We start from the raw sequence: 17314 nt of genomic DNA, 5'->3' as shown, positions 1-17314 counted from the left end.
TATGTTCTTATGAATACGTTCTGATTGGCTGTGATTTTACTGCATCATGCAGCAATTTTGCTTTCACTGGAAACTCATGTTGCGTCCGATTAGGATACATCGTACTGAAATATGCTGTTTTCCATCTATATTCCTCTGTTCTGATATGCACATGCCTGCAGGTGATCACGAAACTCAATCGGGTGCCATCTAACATTATTGCCCATCTAATTACAAAGTGTTTCAAAAAGTATTAGTCATATTTGTTTCAGCGTTCTTGCACTGTACACATTTAGAAAGAGTGTAAGGTTGCCCGAGTTCAGGAGTGATTGCGTAAGTTTCACTGAGACACTTGTCTTTATTTGAATGAAAACATCAAGCTCTTGAGACAAAATAGTCCTTGCAGATGATTATATATACAAAAACAATTGAACAAAAAAAAAAAAAAAACATTCAAGAAATATACAGCATCATCCACATATTTTTTAATTAGCAAAAAACAAAAAAACAAAAAAAACCACCATGCTTGTCCTTTGAACATTAAGTTAGAATCCAATCTTTCAAAAACCTCGCACAGAGTAAAAAAAAAGGTGCAAATATATACAAAACACTTCATTGCAGCCAGCGTTTTAGACTCATTCTCACGACTCCCTCAAACAACTTAACGCATTAAAAATGGATTTAAAACAATAATTTAAACAAAATTAAAAAAAACAAACATTTCAGTCCAATAATTATACAAAATATATTTATATATTTATATAGAATTAAGGACTAGGCATAGCAGTTGCCCATTAACCAGTCATCCAATCAACCAGTCAGTCACAAAGCTCTCCAGACACGTTAATAAACTCCATATATTTCTGAAACTGTAAACAAGTCTGTTACAATAAAATTGATTAAAACATTTGGGATAAAGAGACAAACCGACAAATAAATTAGAATTAATTTATCTGAGACAAAAAGTTTTTTTTTCTTCTTCTTTTATAACTAGAACATTGACTGAAATGTAGTTATGGATCTAAAACAGACATTTTTTTTCTTCTACTGTATCTACTGAAAAAACACCACAGTTATTTTTCCACTCACTCCGCTCCGTTCCTCACAAGTTACAGGTGCTTTTAAAAGTATGCCGTTTCACCACACCACGAAAACAAACTGCAAAGCGCCTCATTTGGCTCTGAGTTCTGCTGTACGAAAGGAAACGGGCGATTTCTGATATATGGCTATCGGCCGAGGCGTAGTTAGTGTTAGCTCTGTCTTCACCAGTGCAGCTAAAAACACCCCGGTGGGCAGTTGCACTTAACGATAGTCAGAGTTATCTTGCAGGCAGTATGTACGCGACCAAGCTAAGTCCACTTCCCCCACAGTACGTTTGGCTTTACTCACAGTATAGAAAAATCAGATGTAAACCTGACGGCGTGGTTTCAACCAAGAGGTGCTAAATCAAAAAAAAATTCAACCACTGAGGTTTATTTTTCAGCTTTTTTTTTTAATTTAGATTTAGATTTATGATTGCGTTTCATTTCTCAAAGTGGTTTGTCCAGACGTCGGATATTGGTTTCGCACCTGCATTGCTGACGACGCAGCTTTGGCAAACAGGCAATATTTCCTGATGTTTCGTGTTGCAAGAGGTTGAAATGCCAGAACGGAACCAGATTCATGAGCTGACCCCATTCCCCCAACAAAAAAACAAACCAATGTTCAAAAAGATTCTGCTTAATTATCATCCTGCAACTTTTTCATATGTTAATGAGGCCCACATTTATTTCAAAACATCCTGCCTTCACAATTCCAACAACAAAAATTTGGCTTTTGATGATGCCATCTCTAAACGAACCGAGATTCTCATTATCCCCATCCAAATCCACGTGCTGAATTTGAAGGCAGGTTTAATTACATTCAATGAAACTTTAAGTTTAAAATATCCAGATGCATTTTGTTTGTTGAAATGGCCAAGTTTTAAAACCCTGCAGGATGAGGTACTAAACGACTAGTAGTCATCAGCAAAATCAATTGACGTATGATGCACTTAAAGGTACGTGATCACTTTTGATGGTTATTGAATATCTACATTCAAAATCAACAAACTTAACTAATAAGGCCCCGATGGATTTCCCTACTGTTTTAATGATCACATGTTACGGTGGGCGTTTGTTTGCTCGAACTGACCTTGGTGAATTAGTTTTTTTTACATTTTTAAGATGAAGCAAATAGTTCTCCCTGTAGTCCTGGCTGTGATCGACTGAAGGTATTTTGAGTTTAAAACTGGAACATGTATAATGAGGCAAAGTTTTTTTTTTTTTTTTTGCAAGATATGCCCAGTTATGCTGTACATTCTCAGTTGGTGATTTTCCTCAACACAAAAACACAATCGATTCGCCACTAGACAGGGCAGAACTCAGAACCACATATAGCAAGGAATAGAAAACAGCTGAGAATACTTCACGTACGTATCACAATTCGAGTACCTGGAATATAGCGGTTTGAAGTTCACCTCCGTGGCAGCAGAGGGCGCCGCCGCCGCCGCCGTCACGGAGATAATGAAAGTCCGATAAAGAGAAGCGGAAATGACTTAAGGCCTTGTTGTTTGTGTATACAGACAGAATTGACACAATCTTTATAATCGATCAAGCAGGAACCTTATCGTGGTTCACGATGAGGTTTTTACGGGGGACGACTGAAGAGTGGTGCGGACGAGATTTGTCTAGCTGCGGACTTCTACTGTCACTCTACGTCAAAAATTGCATTGGCCTGCTGAAACGGCGGAGTAGAACAGTCGTCCCTTCGTTGTGCTTGGCATTGTGAACACATTTTGGCTGCCATTTGGACAGAACAACAACAGGGAAATGAAAAGGAGCGATAAGTTGCATCTGCTAACATTGAAAATTTCGAGTCAGGACAGTGAATCTGAACACACAGGGAACTTAAACTCATGGCTTGCAGGTAAATCTGAGAGTTATTGCTCTAGATGGATCTACTACATTAAAGATGCCTGTCATCAAGGGACAAAACTCAGCCCTCGCCAACGCAGTCTACGAGAAGAACCACAGAATCAGAGTAAACACTCCAAACCTCACAGTAACACAGCGGTGTACAAAAAAGCAAAGGGCGCAAAAATGTCTCCCGCATCCCGGAGTACATTTTGGCGAGGGTTTCGGGGAGTCATATCCGGACGCAACAAAAAGGCAAGCTTCAAAAGATGCTGATCCATACCTCTTGACAAGTAGAGGTCCATTTGGCCCCATAATCACAAAAAAGAAAGAAAACGAGAGAAAAGGCGCTTTTATAGGTCTATGGCATTTTCGAGACGAGGAGGAGAAGGTTCCTCCCATTCTGCCCAGCCTCAACACTACCCATAATGCAGTTCTCCCCAAATATTTGGTCTCCATTATTGATTCATTCTGATATAAATATCTTCATTTCTGTTAATGGAGCTCATCACCCCTGCGAACGATTGCTCTTGAGGCATCTCTCGGAGGTCGATATGAAGAATTGTTTTCTGATTACCCTACTAAAACACGATGCTTCGTTTCTCTCCCAGAAAGTCGGATATTTTCTTCAATGGCACTATCTTGGCAAATTAGCTTCCAAGGCAACAGCACGTGCACCTTTCCTCATTGGAATGTATCTGATCCACAGTAGTCCGTGTTGAATAGTTTGTTAGGCAGGCCGATATGAGCGGCGTTCGGTCCGGTCATTAGGGAGTGCGGGCGTTTGGGCGTACAGGTTCTGGGTCCAGGAAAATATTGGGCTTCGTATGCTGTGCTGTGGTTCCTTTAGAGTTGATTGTCCAGTGTTTTAGCCTCACTTTCTGCTAGCACAAGCCGTGCGCGATCGTACACGGGCCGGTCCGCCGGACTCCATAAATTCAGTCTCAACCCTCCCCTAAACCCCCTGAACACTTCCCCTCCCGTCCCGTCCGATCCGTCACCGAACCTCAGCTGCTGCCAGACATCAGGTTAATGGCTTGTTCCAGTTTGTGTCGTAGCTTGTGTTTGCGACAGTAACCGTCTCTGTCCAGCGCTGTCAAAATCTGCAAGAGAGAGAGGAAGAGAGGGACAGGCCATTAAATGAAGGCCGAATTCATGCAATAATTCAATATTCAACATCGTTTTGAGCGCGAGAGTTTGTGGACGCTCACTGGAGCTCTTAATGACAATGATAAATGACCTCATCATATACGACACCGCACATTCATCAAGATCAAACCACGAATACAGAAACAACATTTGCATATCAATTCAAATCTCATGTGCATCTTCAAACTACTGTTAGGCCAATTTGCATGACCACTACCAGGATTTATGGTTTTCAAGATCTTACAAACTTTGCATAAATCCCTAAAATTAGCTCTGAAGATATAAGTGCCTGGTAATTAATGATATGAATTTCTTTACAAAACCAAAAATGTCTATAGCGTTTATATAATTGCATTTATATATATATATATACATACACATATATATATATATATATATATATATATATATATATATATATATATACATACATATATATATATACATACATATATATATACATACATACATATATATATATATAGATACATATATATATACATACATATATATATATACATACATATATATATATATATATATATATATATATATATATATATATATATATATATACACACATATATATACATATATATACACATACATACATACATACACATATATATATACAAACACACATATACATATATACATATATACACATATATATATATATATATATATATATATATATATATATATACACACACAATTATATAAACAAAAATTTATGATAAAAAAATCGATTTGACAGCACAAATATATATATATACACACACAGTATATGTATGTGTGTAAATATATTTGTGCTGTCAAATCGATTAATCGTGATTTTTTTAAACATAACATTTATATAGATATATATATAGAAATTATAATATTTAGTAATTATACCTATTGTAAGAATATTACATTGGATGGTGTTGCTTTACTTAATACTTAGTTTAGCAGAGATGACACTGAAAAACCCATATATACTTTAAACCCCTCCAAACACTTGACTCTTGAATGCTAGTATTTTGTGTAAATGTGTACTGCTTAGGACGGGGTGAAAATAAATGTCCCATGTCTCACCTCTTCCTTGTACTTGTTGATGTAGAAGTACAGTTCACTGAGCGCGCTCAGTGTGTTGAACTCGTTGCCATGGAGACGAGACTGCTCTACCAGATAGGCGTCCATGTCCTGATCGCTGATACTTGGCATCTTGCTGATGTCTCTGTAATATCTTGAAAACACACACACACACATAAATACCCTGGTTTAAAATGATCTGCTTTGAATTGTAAATTAACAGTTTGCAGTTAATCTACTGGGGAAAATGAAAATCAAACTGATTAATTTAGGCAGCATCTAATCAGTTGGGCCTACTAGGGCAAGTACAGAATTACAATTACTATTGTTAAAAGTGGAGTGTCAGTATCCTTGCAGGTTTTGATCAGTCAGATATAGTGTGTGGTATCCTGAGGCATGTGTCCGTACCTCTCCACCCAGCTCTTGTAGTTGGGAATGTCTTTAGCATAGAGGAGCTTGTTTGACGGAGAGTCTTTGCCCAGGCGATGCTCAGACGTCGAGCAGGAGTCCATGAAGGTCTGAGCCACCACTGACAGACAGGCGTCTGTAATACTGTTCTTGTGGATGTCAAAGACAAACTGAGGGTTTTTTATCACATTGACCCAAAACCGCAGAGGAAGGCTGGGATAGAAAGATAGAGAGAGACAGAGAGAGATACAATAAAATCTGATTACATCCAAAAAGCTTTTTAGTGATTGTGGTCTGTCTTGAATCGCACACACAAATACATTATTTTCCAATTGCTCCGAGAGCATTCACTAAACAAATGGAACTGAACTGGCGACCCGGCAAACAATCGAAACAGATGCTTTGGAAAATGAGGTCAAAGACCGGAAGTGCTCAGGATCTCACCAGTTGCTCTTCCAGGTGTGCCGTACGTCCGGGTCGGTGATCTGTCTCTTGTCCGCCTGCTCGTCCAGGAAATCAAACATGTATTTGATGGCCAGCGGGAGAGCGCTGCCGCGATGGGCCGTACTGAATACAGTCTCAAACAGATCGTCCACAAACTTCTGCAGTGTGCCCTAAAAACACCACACACAAGAGTTTACAACATGTTTCAATAAAATCTCTGCTGAGATATATCAGTAATTTGTAGGCACTATTATATACATTTTATTGAATAAAACACTATTCGTGAGGTTTTAATTGATGTGTTTTGAAACTTCAGTGTTATGGATACCAAATGATTCTTATTAAATGGATTGCTCCAACTTTTTAAAAGCAATCCGTTTCATGTTGTGCAAATAGTTCACTACAAAATTGTTTAAAAATGCATTATTTACTTTGGTACACACTTCTTGTCCCAAAGCTATACGCGTTTAATTTATTCCGTGTAATACAAAATTTCTCATTTTTGAACAATCACTATGTAGCTGAAGTCATACAACGACACATTCATATTGACCATGTCTGTCTTTGTGAGCGAACCAATCAAATCTAACTTAAATTTGATCTGTTCGCACACAAAGACATACAATTCGGTTCGCAAACAAGACCTGCATCTTGTTGGTTTGGGGTCAGTAAGATAAGTCTCTTCTGCCAACCAAGACTGCACTTATATGATCGAAAATACAGCAAAAACACTGAAACATTGTCACAATTTAAAACAACTGTTTTACATATAAATATATTTAAGCATGTAATTTATTCCTGTGATGCAAAGCTGAATTTTCAACATCATTACACCAGTCTTCAGTGTCACATGATCCTTCAGAAATCATTTTAATATGCTGATTTGCTGCTCAAGAAACATGTATTATTATTTTTAGTCTAAAATAGTTGTTCTTCATTTATAATTTGATGAAAATAAAGGTTAAAAAGAACAGCATTTATTTAAAATAGAATATTTTGTAACAATGTAAAAGTCTTTACTGTCATTTTTGATCAATTTAATGAGTTCTTGCTGAGTAAAAATAAAGAAAATCTTACAGAGCCCAAACTTCTGACGGCATTGACGCCAGGCTGAGTAAATAACGGCAGAATCTTCATTTCTGGCTGATATAACCCTGGTAAAACACTGTAACAGCCTTGATTTGTTTCTTTTGTTTTAATAATACCTCCGTTTCCTGTGTATACAGGATGGTGTTCACGTACCTTGGTAGCCAGTAAGCGTGTGAGGTAAATCTCAGACACCATCTTGCTCCCGCGGTCTCCCTCCCGCTGGTCTGCGTGCTCGTGGTTCTTCACCAGGTGCCAGAGTTTGGTGCCCGTCTCCTGGTCAGGGGTGATCATGGGAGCCCTGGAACGCAGGCTGTCTGGACTGCTAGACGTCCTCAGGAGGCTCTCTACACCACAACGCCATTGAATCCAAATTAGCAAATGCACTTCTTAATGCATTGCTTTTACATATCTTAGCCAGTACATCTAAACTCATTGTCTCTGAAACATAATATTCATCTTTTTAATGGCTGTCTCTCAAAACCTAGCGAGCCGAATCAACATTTACTGTCTAGAAGGGTAGATGTCTACATAAACATCATTATGGCTGAAATGGATCCTCTTACAGTAGCCTACACATTGAGAGCATGTCTAAGGTATCCAAACCTGCTGTTTAGCTAGGCAGCTCACAAATTTTTTTTCACTGAAGAGCTCAAACAAACTGACTTCAGCCAAGAATGGTCGGTGAAAAGATCTTAAATTCCCATTTGAGTCAAACATGCTGCATGTGGCGCTACACAAAAGGCTGAAATAATCCGTGATATATTAAACAAACATGGCTAAAGCCGAGGATCATGTGGCGTAAAGCGATCCGAGTGTGTGGCTTACCGTATCGACTGAGAGAGCGAGTGAACGTGAAGGAGTTGGCGATGTTGTAAGCGGATACTTGCTTCTGAACCAACGCCACCAAAGACCCATCTGTCACCTAAGATGGAAAAGGAGAACTATAAAAAAAGCATCTCCATTTTTTGTACAGCACGTGACAAGCATCGGTAAATTTGCATAACATAACGGAGCAGCTGCCAGGAAATGTTGTTCAACCTGGTAGTGTGCCAGTGTGTTCAGTCTCTTCCAGTCGCTCTCGATCTTTGTGGTGACGTCTTCATCCTGGAGGATGATTCTAGTCAGTCGACCCTGTCGCCATTCTGTAGGAGGACAATGAACGCATTAGTCTGGGATGATGATGTTTCTGAAGTGTCGAAGGTAAAACGTTTGCTAGTCAACATGCGATAGATAGATAGATAGACAGACAGATAGAATGATAGATAGATTGAACGATAGAGAGATAGACATAACAATAGATAGATAGATCGATTGAACGATAGAGGTAGATAGATTGAACGATAGATAGATTGATTGATAGATAGGATGATAGATAGACAGATAGAATGATAGATAGATAGACAGACAGAACAATAGATAGATCGATTGAACGATAGAGATATAGACTGAACAATAGATTGAACGATAGATAGATTGATTGAACGATAGATAGGACGACTGAACGATAGATAAAATGATAGAAAGACAGATAGATGGATCAATAGATAGAACAATAGATAGATCGACTGAACGATAGATAGATAGGGACAGACAGATAGATTGAACGATAGATAGATAGGGCAGGCAGACAGATGGATAGAATGATAGATAGATAGACAGAATGATAGATAGAACGATAGATTCATTGAACGATAGATAAAATGATAGATAGATATAACAATAGATAGATAGACAGAACAACATATAGATAGATAGATTGAACGATAGAGATAGATAGATAGATTGAATGATAGAGATAGATTGAACGATAGAGATAGATAGATTGAACGATAGATAGATTGATTGAACGATAGAGATAGATAGATTGAACGATAGATTGATTGAACGATAGATAGAATGATTGAACGATAGATAAAATGATAGATAGAACAATAGATAGATAGATCGATTGAACGATAGATAGGGACAGACAGACAGATAGATAGATTGAACGATAGATCGATTGAACGATAGATAGATAGGGCAGGCAGACAGATGAATAGAATGATATATATATAGACAGACAGAACGATAGATAGACAGAACGACAGATTGATCGCATGATAGATAGATAAAACGATAGATAGATTCATTGAACAATAGATAAAACGATATATAGATAGAACAATAGATAGATCAGTTGAACGATAGATAGATAGATAGATAGATAGATAGATAGATAGAATTAACATTACATGATCTATATGAGCCTAATAATCCTCAGTTATTACCCAGGTCCATGTCGTCGGCCTGCGGGCGCTGAGAGTACGGGATGCCCTTGTACACAGCATCTAACAGCTTGTCCTTCACCTGAGTGATCGTGTCACAGTTTAGCACCTTAACAGGGATTTCTGTACCGGCCTCTCCCTCCGGAGGAATACACATGAGCGTCTGAGAGAGCAACACACAGATACAGAACAATATTTAACAACAAAAGAAAACACGACAATATTGATTGACAAGATGACCAGCAAAAACACAAAAACAAGTCTCCATTAAAATCTAATATGCAGACCGCACACTCTAACATACACATGGACTTATGAGGGTGCAGAAAGGTCAAGACGCATTTTATTAAACACAGTGGGAGACTGGAGCTCGCTCTGGCCCGGCTCTGCCAGCCTATCAAAAGATTGATCGAGATCCTGTTTCATGCTTCAGCCTGATTTATCATAATAGCCATCTCAACTTTAACTGTTATGTCAATGGTGAAATATTTATCCGCCTGCAAAGCGCTATTCAGAATATGTGAAACGCGCGGGTTTTGATAAAACAGTCACAGATCGATAAAAACAAACGGCTAGAAGTGATTGATCCGGCCACAAACAAGGATTCATATGGCATTTCTGAAGGTAAAAGATACTTCAAGCTGAAATGTGTAATCTTTTTGATATTAAAATACTTTCTCCCATCCATTTAATATGCATGCAGACACAACTTTATAGGTTGATTTCCATGAAAAGTGTAAACAATGTCAAAATATTAATCTGTTTGTTTTAAGCAACCTGACCAAAACAGCAACAATGTACTCAACCAATGCTGTGCAAATAAATAAATGAACAAATACGTTAAAATGCACAAAATTTGACATACTGTTTCTAGCTTATATCTAAACGCTCAGAAATCACGAAATTAATCATAAAAAAGCAAACCATGGGATAACCATAGCACAATGTCCTAATAAAACATGGTAACACCATGGTGCTTTTGCTACTTCTTTTAGTGTATGAATGCATTTCATTTTTGTACCATAATTACTATGGTAAAACCTTAATAAAGCTATGAAACTTTCATGCAGCCATATAGCATTAGTAAAAGAAGAAATAAAAATAAGACAAGCTGTGGAATGTGTGCATCAGCTCATTTATGCAGCCAGTAGCATAAGCGAAACGAGATTCATAAAATAACAGCCCTCAGCACTTACCAAGCGAGTAACACATACAAATAACAGCTTTATAAATAGCAGTTGAGTTGCATTAAAGAGCCGAGCGTTTATTATGAAGCCTATGCTTTGATATATCTCCGTTCACACCGTGACAACAGTCCATATAAATGAATGAGAAGACCTTTTGTGCGCATGGCCAGCGTAAATCGTGTGATTAAAACAATGCAGCTGGCACTGGTGCGCGACTGAGCATCCGTAATCACGGCTACTCGCTGATCATTAGCTCACGGCAATTCCTCCCTCCAGCCGCGGCTCACACGCGAGAGGTTTGTGATTAAAACCCAATTACACAGTAAATTACGGAATTCTCCCAGAGACGGAGCCCAGCTATATTTAGGACACCCGACGCTGGTTTAGAAACCGGATTGGGTTGAAAAAAAGGAGCTTGGAGGAAATGAGGGTTTTACGAAAGCTTAACATGAAGATCAGTTCTCGTCTCTGGCTGTGTGTGTGAAGATGAGAGAGTGTGTAAAGGTGACTTTAGTGTCCTTTAGCACGTTCACACATCCACACTTCATCACCCAGCTGAGCCGTTAATGGTTAAAGGAAGAGTAATACTGTATCAAAACACAATGTTTTACCTCTTCAGATGTTTTTAGCTAGAAATCATATCTATTAATATTAATACTTACCTTAGTATTGCTAATACTTAGCCAATTTTGTATTGCTAATACTTAGCCAATACCAATTTTGGCACAAAGAACATACAAAATTTTATAAAATCTCATACTGCAATATTCCAGCATTTTTATGCTTATATTGCTTATATTCCATATATATGCTTATATTCCATACTTTATGATGGTGTTCTGTCTGCATTTGCAAGATCAATGCAAGATCCATTATCTTTTTTTTATTTAAATGTAACCGGTAATGATTTAGATCCTAGTTTTAATCAGTGTCCCATTGGCCCTTTAGTCCCATCTGAGACAAAACAGACTTAAGACCTCAAATGCCAATGAAATATTCTATAGAAATGTAATCTTATGCATAAATCATTTTTTTAAAACAACTTTTGATACATCAACTACCAATGACATTTAAATAAACTTTAAGGGATATACAAATTGATTGAATGATGCCTTGATCTGCCAATGAAAATGGAATAAATTGATTACAGAATGTTATAACATTAGTTATTACTATGATGGCATCAATATGAAAATTCTGACTGATACCCAAATAAATAAATAAATAAATAAATAAATAAAGGTTATTATTCACACAATACTACTACTAATAATAATTATATATGATAATAATGTGTATGATTTAGTCTAAAAAATTTAATATAAATCATAAAAAAATTATAGAATTAATAACTGTAACAAATAAATTGTGAATTTAGTCATCACTAATGTGTGCTAGAGATGATGGCACAGATCATCTAAATGTAAGAATGAGGTAGATTAGCCAATTAGCCAATACGCAAAGCTGAACTGACCAATCAGCATTCAGAACTGGAACAATCTGATTTATAATTCAAAATGTGTTGAAACAAGAGCAAATATTTACACTCCTAATGAACATCTCAACACACACGCTGTGTCACAGGTGAGCCTGACCTTTTCTGACGGCCCCTAGAGGCCTCTCTTTAGGGTTGACAGCTAAGACAGCTGAATAACTGAGCTGCATATCGATTCCCTTAAGCTGATCTATCCTGAATACTGTGGAATTGATGAGCTGTCCTATAGCTGTAACTACCACTGAGGAGCCATAGATTAAAGCTCATTCATTGGTCGACTCGTATTGTTCCATTTAAAATCAATGCACAGATCTCCGTCAGCACAGACAGACAGTAAATATGCTCTTTTTGTGTAGTCGTGTTTGTGTATGCGAGATAGTTTAAATCAGCCGCTGTATTTCCTGGCCGTCTGTTGAGCTTTGGGTTTGTTTTATGAATGCCATGATAAATTCTCAGATTTGTTTCAGTCATTACAGGCCCTGATCAGATGGAGGGAGGCGAGACACATATCAGATCATTCTTTGTTTTTCTCAACCTCTGTCCCTGTTATTGCACCTCTGACAAACCCTGCTCTCAAAGTAATTTTATAACTTACCCTGCCTGGCCTGATATCATCAGTCTGATTGGCATTTGAGCTTTTAAGTCGGTTTTATCTCAGAAGGGAGTAAAGGGCCGATGGGATCTCCAGATCCAAAAACAAGCGAAAAGAAAACCTGCGTAAACCATGTCTGTGTTTGAAATCGCCCCTATACCCATAAATAGGGCAGTATTTGAGGGAACAGCCATTTGTAGTGGTGTCAGAAGCCATAGTGGGCATTATCGAGTGCACTCATTCAATCCCATAATGCACTGCACTAATGATGTACACTTAACAGCTAGAGAATACCCATAATGCACTGTGAGAGTTGTGCGCCGAATGAATTCCAGCGTCTGACTAGAAGATGACTAGAGCGCTGGTCCAATGTGGCTACAGCGTAATATAATACAGGTATAAATTCAAGATAAATATTTTCATTACTACTGGAACTGCCAGTTTGCTAAGTTGCAAATGATAATTAAACAGCAAGGACAAACTATGCAAAAACGTCCGAATTCATTCACTCGTCTTGGAATATATTAGTGGACAAATGTAGGGAATAGTGAATGAGGGTATAGGGGGTGATTTCGAACACAGCCCAGGAGTGGATATAAATTGTTTATGCACAAGTTCGTCAACATGATCACCAAACTTTCAAAAGCATATAAATCCAAACTGGCTGATGTTGAACCCATAAAGAGGTGTAGGACTGTGAAGCTTTAGGGGTGTGGATGGACTCCACCAACTCCATCTATGTTTTGATCATCGTTCTGAGTCTTTGACAAAAAAGTTTTTGATCAAAATTGTTTTTGATAAACAAGACTGATAAAAAATAATAAATGATGATTTAAATGATGTATAAAAGCAGAGGCTCTGTTCTTTCTTTAGATACATTGATGGGTTATATATTCAAGAAAATGCTGGAAACAGTGAATCAGAACCCGTTTCATAAACATAAAAAAACACTGAATCTTGCAAATACGGACAGAATACCATCATAACATACGAAATAAAAAAATGGCAGCCATTGTCATGATGATATAGTCTTTTGAATAAAACATTAAACTAAAAACTACAAATATTGCACTATGATATTTCATTCAGATGTATTGACTAATATTAAATATGAATATATATGTTCTTTGTACCAAAATCTTGGACTTTCTAACATGTAGAAGACATGGTAAAGTGTGTATTAGTATTAATAGATTTCATTTCTAGCTGGGATCATCTGAAAAGGTAAAACATTTGTAAGCATTTAGGTCTTTTTCAAATGTATATTTCGAGCTGAAATCAAACACTTGTTCTCTTCAATGAGGCTGGGGGTGCTGGGAGACAGGAAGAGGGATTATGGGATACATTAGAGAGCGTCACCGTGGGGACACTGACCAGCTGCTTGTAGTCGATTTGCTGTCGGATGAGCTTGTCTTCGCTCAGGGAGTATCTGGCCTCTCCTGTGATGGCATCTATGGGACCTTTTTCCATCTGCTGTTTTATAGCACAGTAGAGCATAAACAGAGGCTCGCCAGCACACTCCTGCATAGAGAGAGAGAAAGAGGTCATAATATACACTTTCGTTACGTTTTATGTACTCCCAAAAGTCCACTTATAATGTTAGTCAAGGTTTCTTGCTCCAAAGGTTTACAGTTCATGATCCTTTTCCACTTTCTCACTGACCCACAGAATTGAACATGCTGTTTTTGCAGCTGTATTTTAAGACTTTTTTTATGTAAAGTGAATGACATCTGTTACGATTGGCTAAACAATGCATTCTGGTTAATGGATTCTCACACAACTTCCCGCTTGAAGTTAAAGGGTGATCGTGCCTTTTCTGTTGCTGCTCCGTGTCTGTGGAATGATTTGCCGGAACACATAAGGCCAATGTTGATAACTTTAAATCCTCACTGAAGGCTTATTTTTTCTCTCTGGCTTTTGGTTCAATGTAATTTTATGATTTTGTGTGTGTTCCTGTGAGTTTATGTATTTATGTGTTAGATTGTACAACACTTTGGTCATCAGTGGCTGTTTTAAATGTGCTCTAGAAATGAAAGTGCCTTGCCTTGCCTAAGGCTGCACGATATATTGAAATAAACTCGATATGACAAAATCACCCCACTCATTCTAGAAAGAATAATTATTTTCCATAAATAGCTATTCAAGTCATCTGGTGAACATTCTTCATAATCGCAGAAAAAGTAAATATCGCAATGTCATTTTTTTCCAAAATCGTGCAGCCCTAATTCTAGTCGATTTAGTACTTCAGTGTTTTAATTTCCAAAAGTCAACAAAAATCTTGTTGTTTTCCATTATGCCTCCTTTAAAACCTTTTACCTTTAAAGAACACACTAAAGAACATCCTGTGCAAAATACCACAGACCATCAATTCAATAAAATCACAGTGAGCTGTAATTTTCCACGCACTTCGAAAATGCATAATTGCACCTTTAAATACAGAGGAAAACGCAATGAAAGGAGAGACAAAAAAAGACATTCTGACCAAAAGCAAAAAAAAAAAAAGAGAGAAATAAGACGGCGAGCGTGCAGAGAAAGAAAGCGCGGCCGTGAGAAGGAGAGACGTAGCCAATCACGGTTCTTTTCAGATGGCATTTGTGAAGTGTGGAGAAGTCTCCAATTACCCACTTAAAAACGTTTGATGACTAAACAGCTATACTGAGGGGAGGCTATTATTTAGTTCTTAGGCGAGATCAGCTTGACATTATTAATTACAGCATGACATCCTGAATCACACTCTTCTAACGCAGACGGAGAGGGTTACCCAGCATCCATTGCACGCCTAACAGCAAGTAATTCTAAACAACCAGCCTTCGAACTCTATGTCAAATGCATTTAGTCTTAATATATACATCAAATCTGCATCTTTTTATTGCTTTTAGAGGCTGTCTGCGTTCTGGCTCCATCTGCTTTTCATAGTCTGGCTGATAGACCCTGTTATGACACAACAGCTGTGTGTCACGGGATCCGTGCCAGGATTCACTCGCTGACGGACACATTTGAACGTTGAATTCACGCGGTTTAGCGTATGCAGCGCAAATGCAGATGACATGAACTGACAGCACAAGATGAAGCCCTAAATGTCTGTTAACAAATATTTATATTACCCTTGGAGAGTTGGTTAACCCCAAAATGAAAATGATGTCATCATTTTGATACCCTCATGTCGTACCGAACCTGCATGACTTTCTTTTGTGAATCTCTAAAGGAGAAATCATATAACGAAAGCATACAGTGACAATGGACTGTCAAGCTCATTAAATAAATTAAAATAAAATAACATAATAAAATAAAAAATATCAAATAAAATATAAAAAATAAAATGAACAAAAAATACAATAAAATAGTCCCGATGACTTACAAAAATAACAACTAAAATGTTGGTGTCACCCAACTTTGCCAACTTTGGTGTCCCCCCCCCACCCCCCACCCCCCACCCCATAAATAAAATAAATGTCATACAGGTTTGGAACGATATGAGGAGAAATGAAAAAATGACATTTAATTCCTGGATGAATTAATCCTTTAAGCAGAACATTTATACGTTCTATATGACGCTAACGTTACAGTGATCCCTCAAAACAAATGATTGGTAATGTGATAATGTAAACAACATAAATATACAGTATTCAACAGATGTGGATGCTTTGGCTCACAATATATATGAAATGCATTACAAGTACACATCCAGGCAGTGCAATAGAGCCGTATCGAGGAGGCAATTCATGGTAATTACTTCTAGAGGCCTGTATGGTGGCCAAAACACTTTAACATCTGCACTTATGGGACGTAAAGATATTAGGCGGCCGGCCAGCGCTACATTCCACAGGGCAATTCCAGCCCTGAATGCACAAAGGGCCCGATGTTAGCGCTAATAGCCATCTCAATCAGCTTTAGCTTAATACAGCGGCCATCTTGGTGAACTCTGGAACACCTGACAGGATGTGGGATTGAGCGAGTGCCCTCATGACCTTGACAGGCCTGATTTCAGGGTTGGGTGGAAGCCGTGGCATTCCTGAGTCGCTATCTGGAGCGTAGGCTTTAGCGAGATTTATTAGCAGGCTTTGCGATGAGTCAGCCTGTCAAAAACGTCAGCGCGACAAAATCTTGTGGCAAACAAGATGCTAGTTAGCCAGAGAGAAGTTTGAGGTTGTGGCTCAATTTCATGTAGGACTTCACACAGCACATTATTCAAATTTATTGAATGTTAATGGTAGAAAACGGGTCACAAACCTTAAGGAAGCGGTGCAGGAGGAATGTGAACCAGTTGGTGAGCATCTTCTCAGCCACAGATTCAGTCCTGCAAAGACAAAGCAATCCATAAATGCAGATGATGCTGTGTGGTTGCTAGGGTGTTCTAAATGGTTGCTAAGGCATTGCTAGGTGGTTGTTATGGTGTTCTGAGTGGTTCTACCATGCTGCTATGTGGTTCCTAAAGTGTTCTAGCTCATTGTTCGGGCAATTCTAAGTGGTTGCTAATGTGTTCTTGGTGGCTGCTAGGCCGTTGCTATGCAGTTGCTAAGGTATCCTACGGCATTGGGAGGGCCTTACTATGCTGTTGATAATTTTTTCTGGGTGTTTTTTGCATGCTGCTATGTGGCTGCTTAAGTGGTATTATGTGTTATGAATGGTTGCTAGGGCATTACTATGCAATTGCTATGATGTTATGGGTAGTTGCTAGGGCATTGCAATGCAATTGT

At 38.1% G+C, this 17314-nt stretch overlaps 1 protein-coding gene across 1 annotated transcript in view; it reads right to left on the bottom strand.

Annotated features, from left to right (window-relative positions):
- Positions 1 to 2289: 2289 nt before the first annotated feature.
- plxna3 (plexin A3) overlaps positions 2290 to 17314 on the bottom strand; it is a 158384-nt gene continuing 143359 nt past the window's right edge. Inside the window, exons 23-32 of the mRNA XM_084138594.1 lie at positions 16848 to 16914; positions 13992 to 14138; positions 9347 to 9506; positions 8115 to 8218; positions 7902 to 7998; positions 7230 to 7420; positions 5988 to 6157; positions 5544 to 5756; positions 5139 to 5289; positions 2290 to 4015 (exon numbers count right to left, since the gene is read on the bottom strand). Coding sequence (XP_083994720.1) covers positions 3920 to 4015; positions 5139 to 5289; positions 5544 to 5756; positions 5988 to 6157; positions 7230 to 7420; positions 7902 to 7998; positions 8115 to 8218; positions 9347 to 9506; positions 13992 to 14138; positions 16848 to 16914 — 1396 coding nt within the window. The 3' untranslated portion in view covers positions 2290 to 3919. The remainder of the gene's footprint in view (positions 4016 to 5138; positions 5290 to 5543; positions 5757 to 5987; positions 6158 to 7229; positions 7421 to 7901; positions 7999 to 8114; positions 8219 to 9346; positions 9507 to 13991; positions 14139 to 16847; positions 16915 to 17314) is intronic.

Source organism: Abramis brama, assembly GCF_963993115.1.
Source record: "Abramis brama genome assembly, chromosome: 16".
NCBI lineage: Eukaryota > Metazoa > Chordata > Actinopteri > Cypriniformes > Leuciscidae > Abramis > Abramis brama.
Note: the sequence above shows the minus strand (reverse complement) of the source record. Positions and strands in the feature narration are given on the sequence as shown.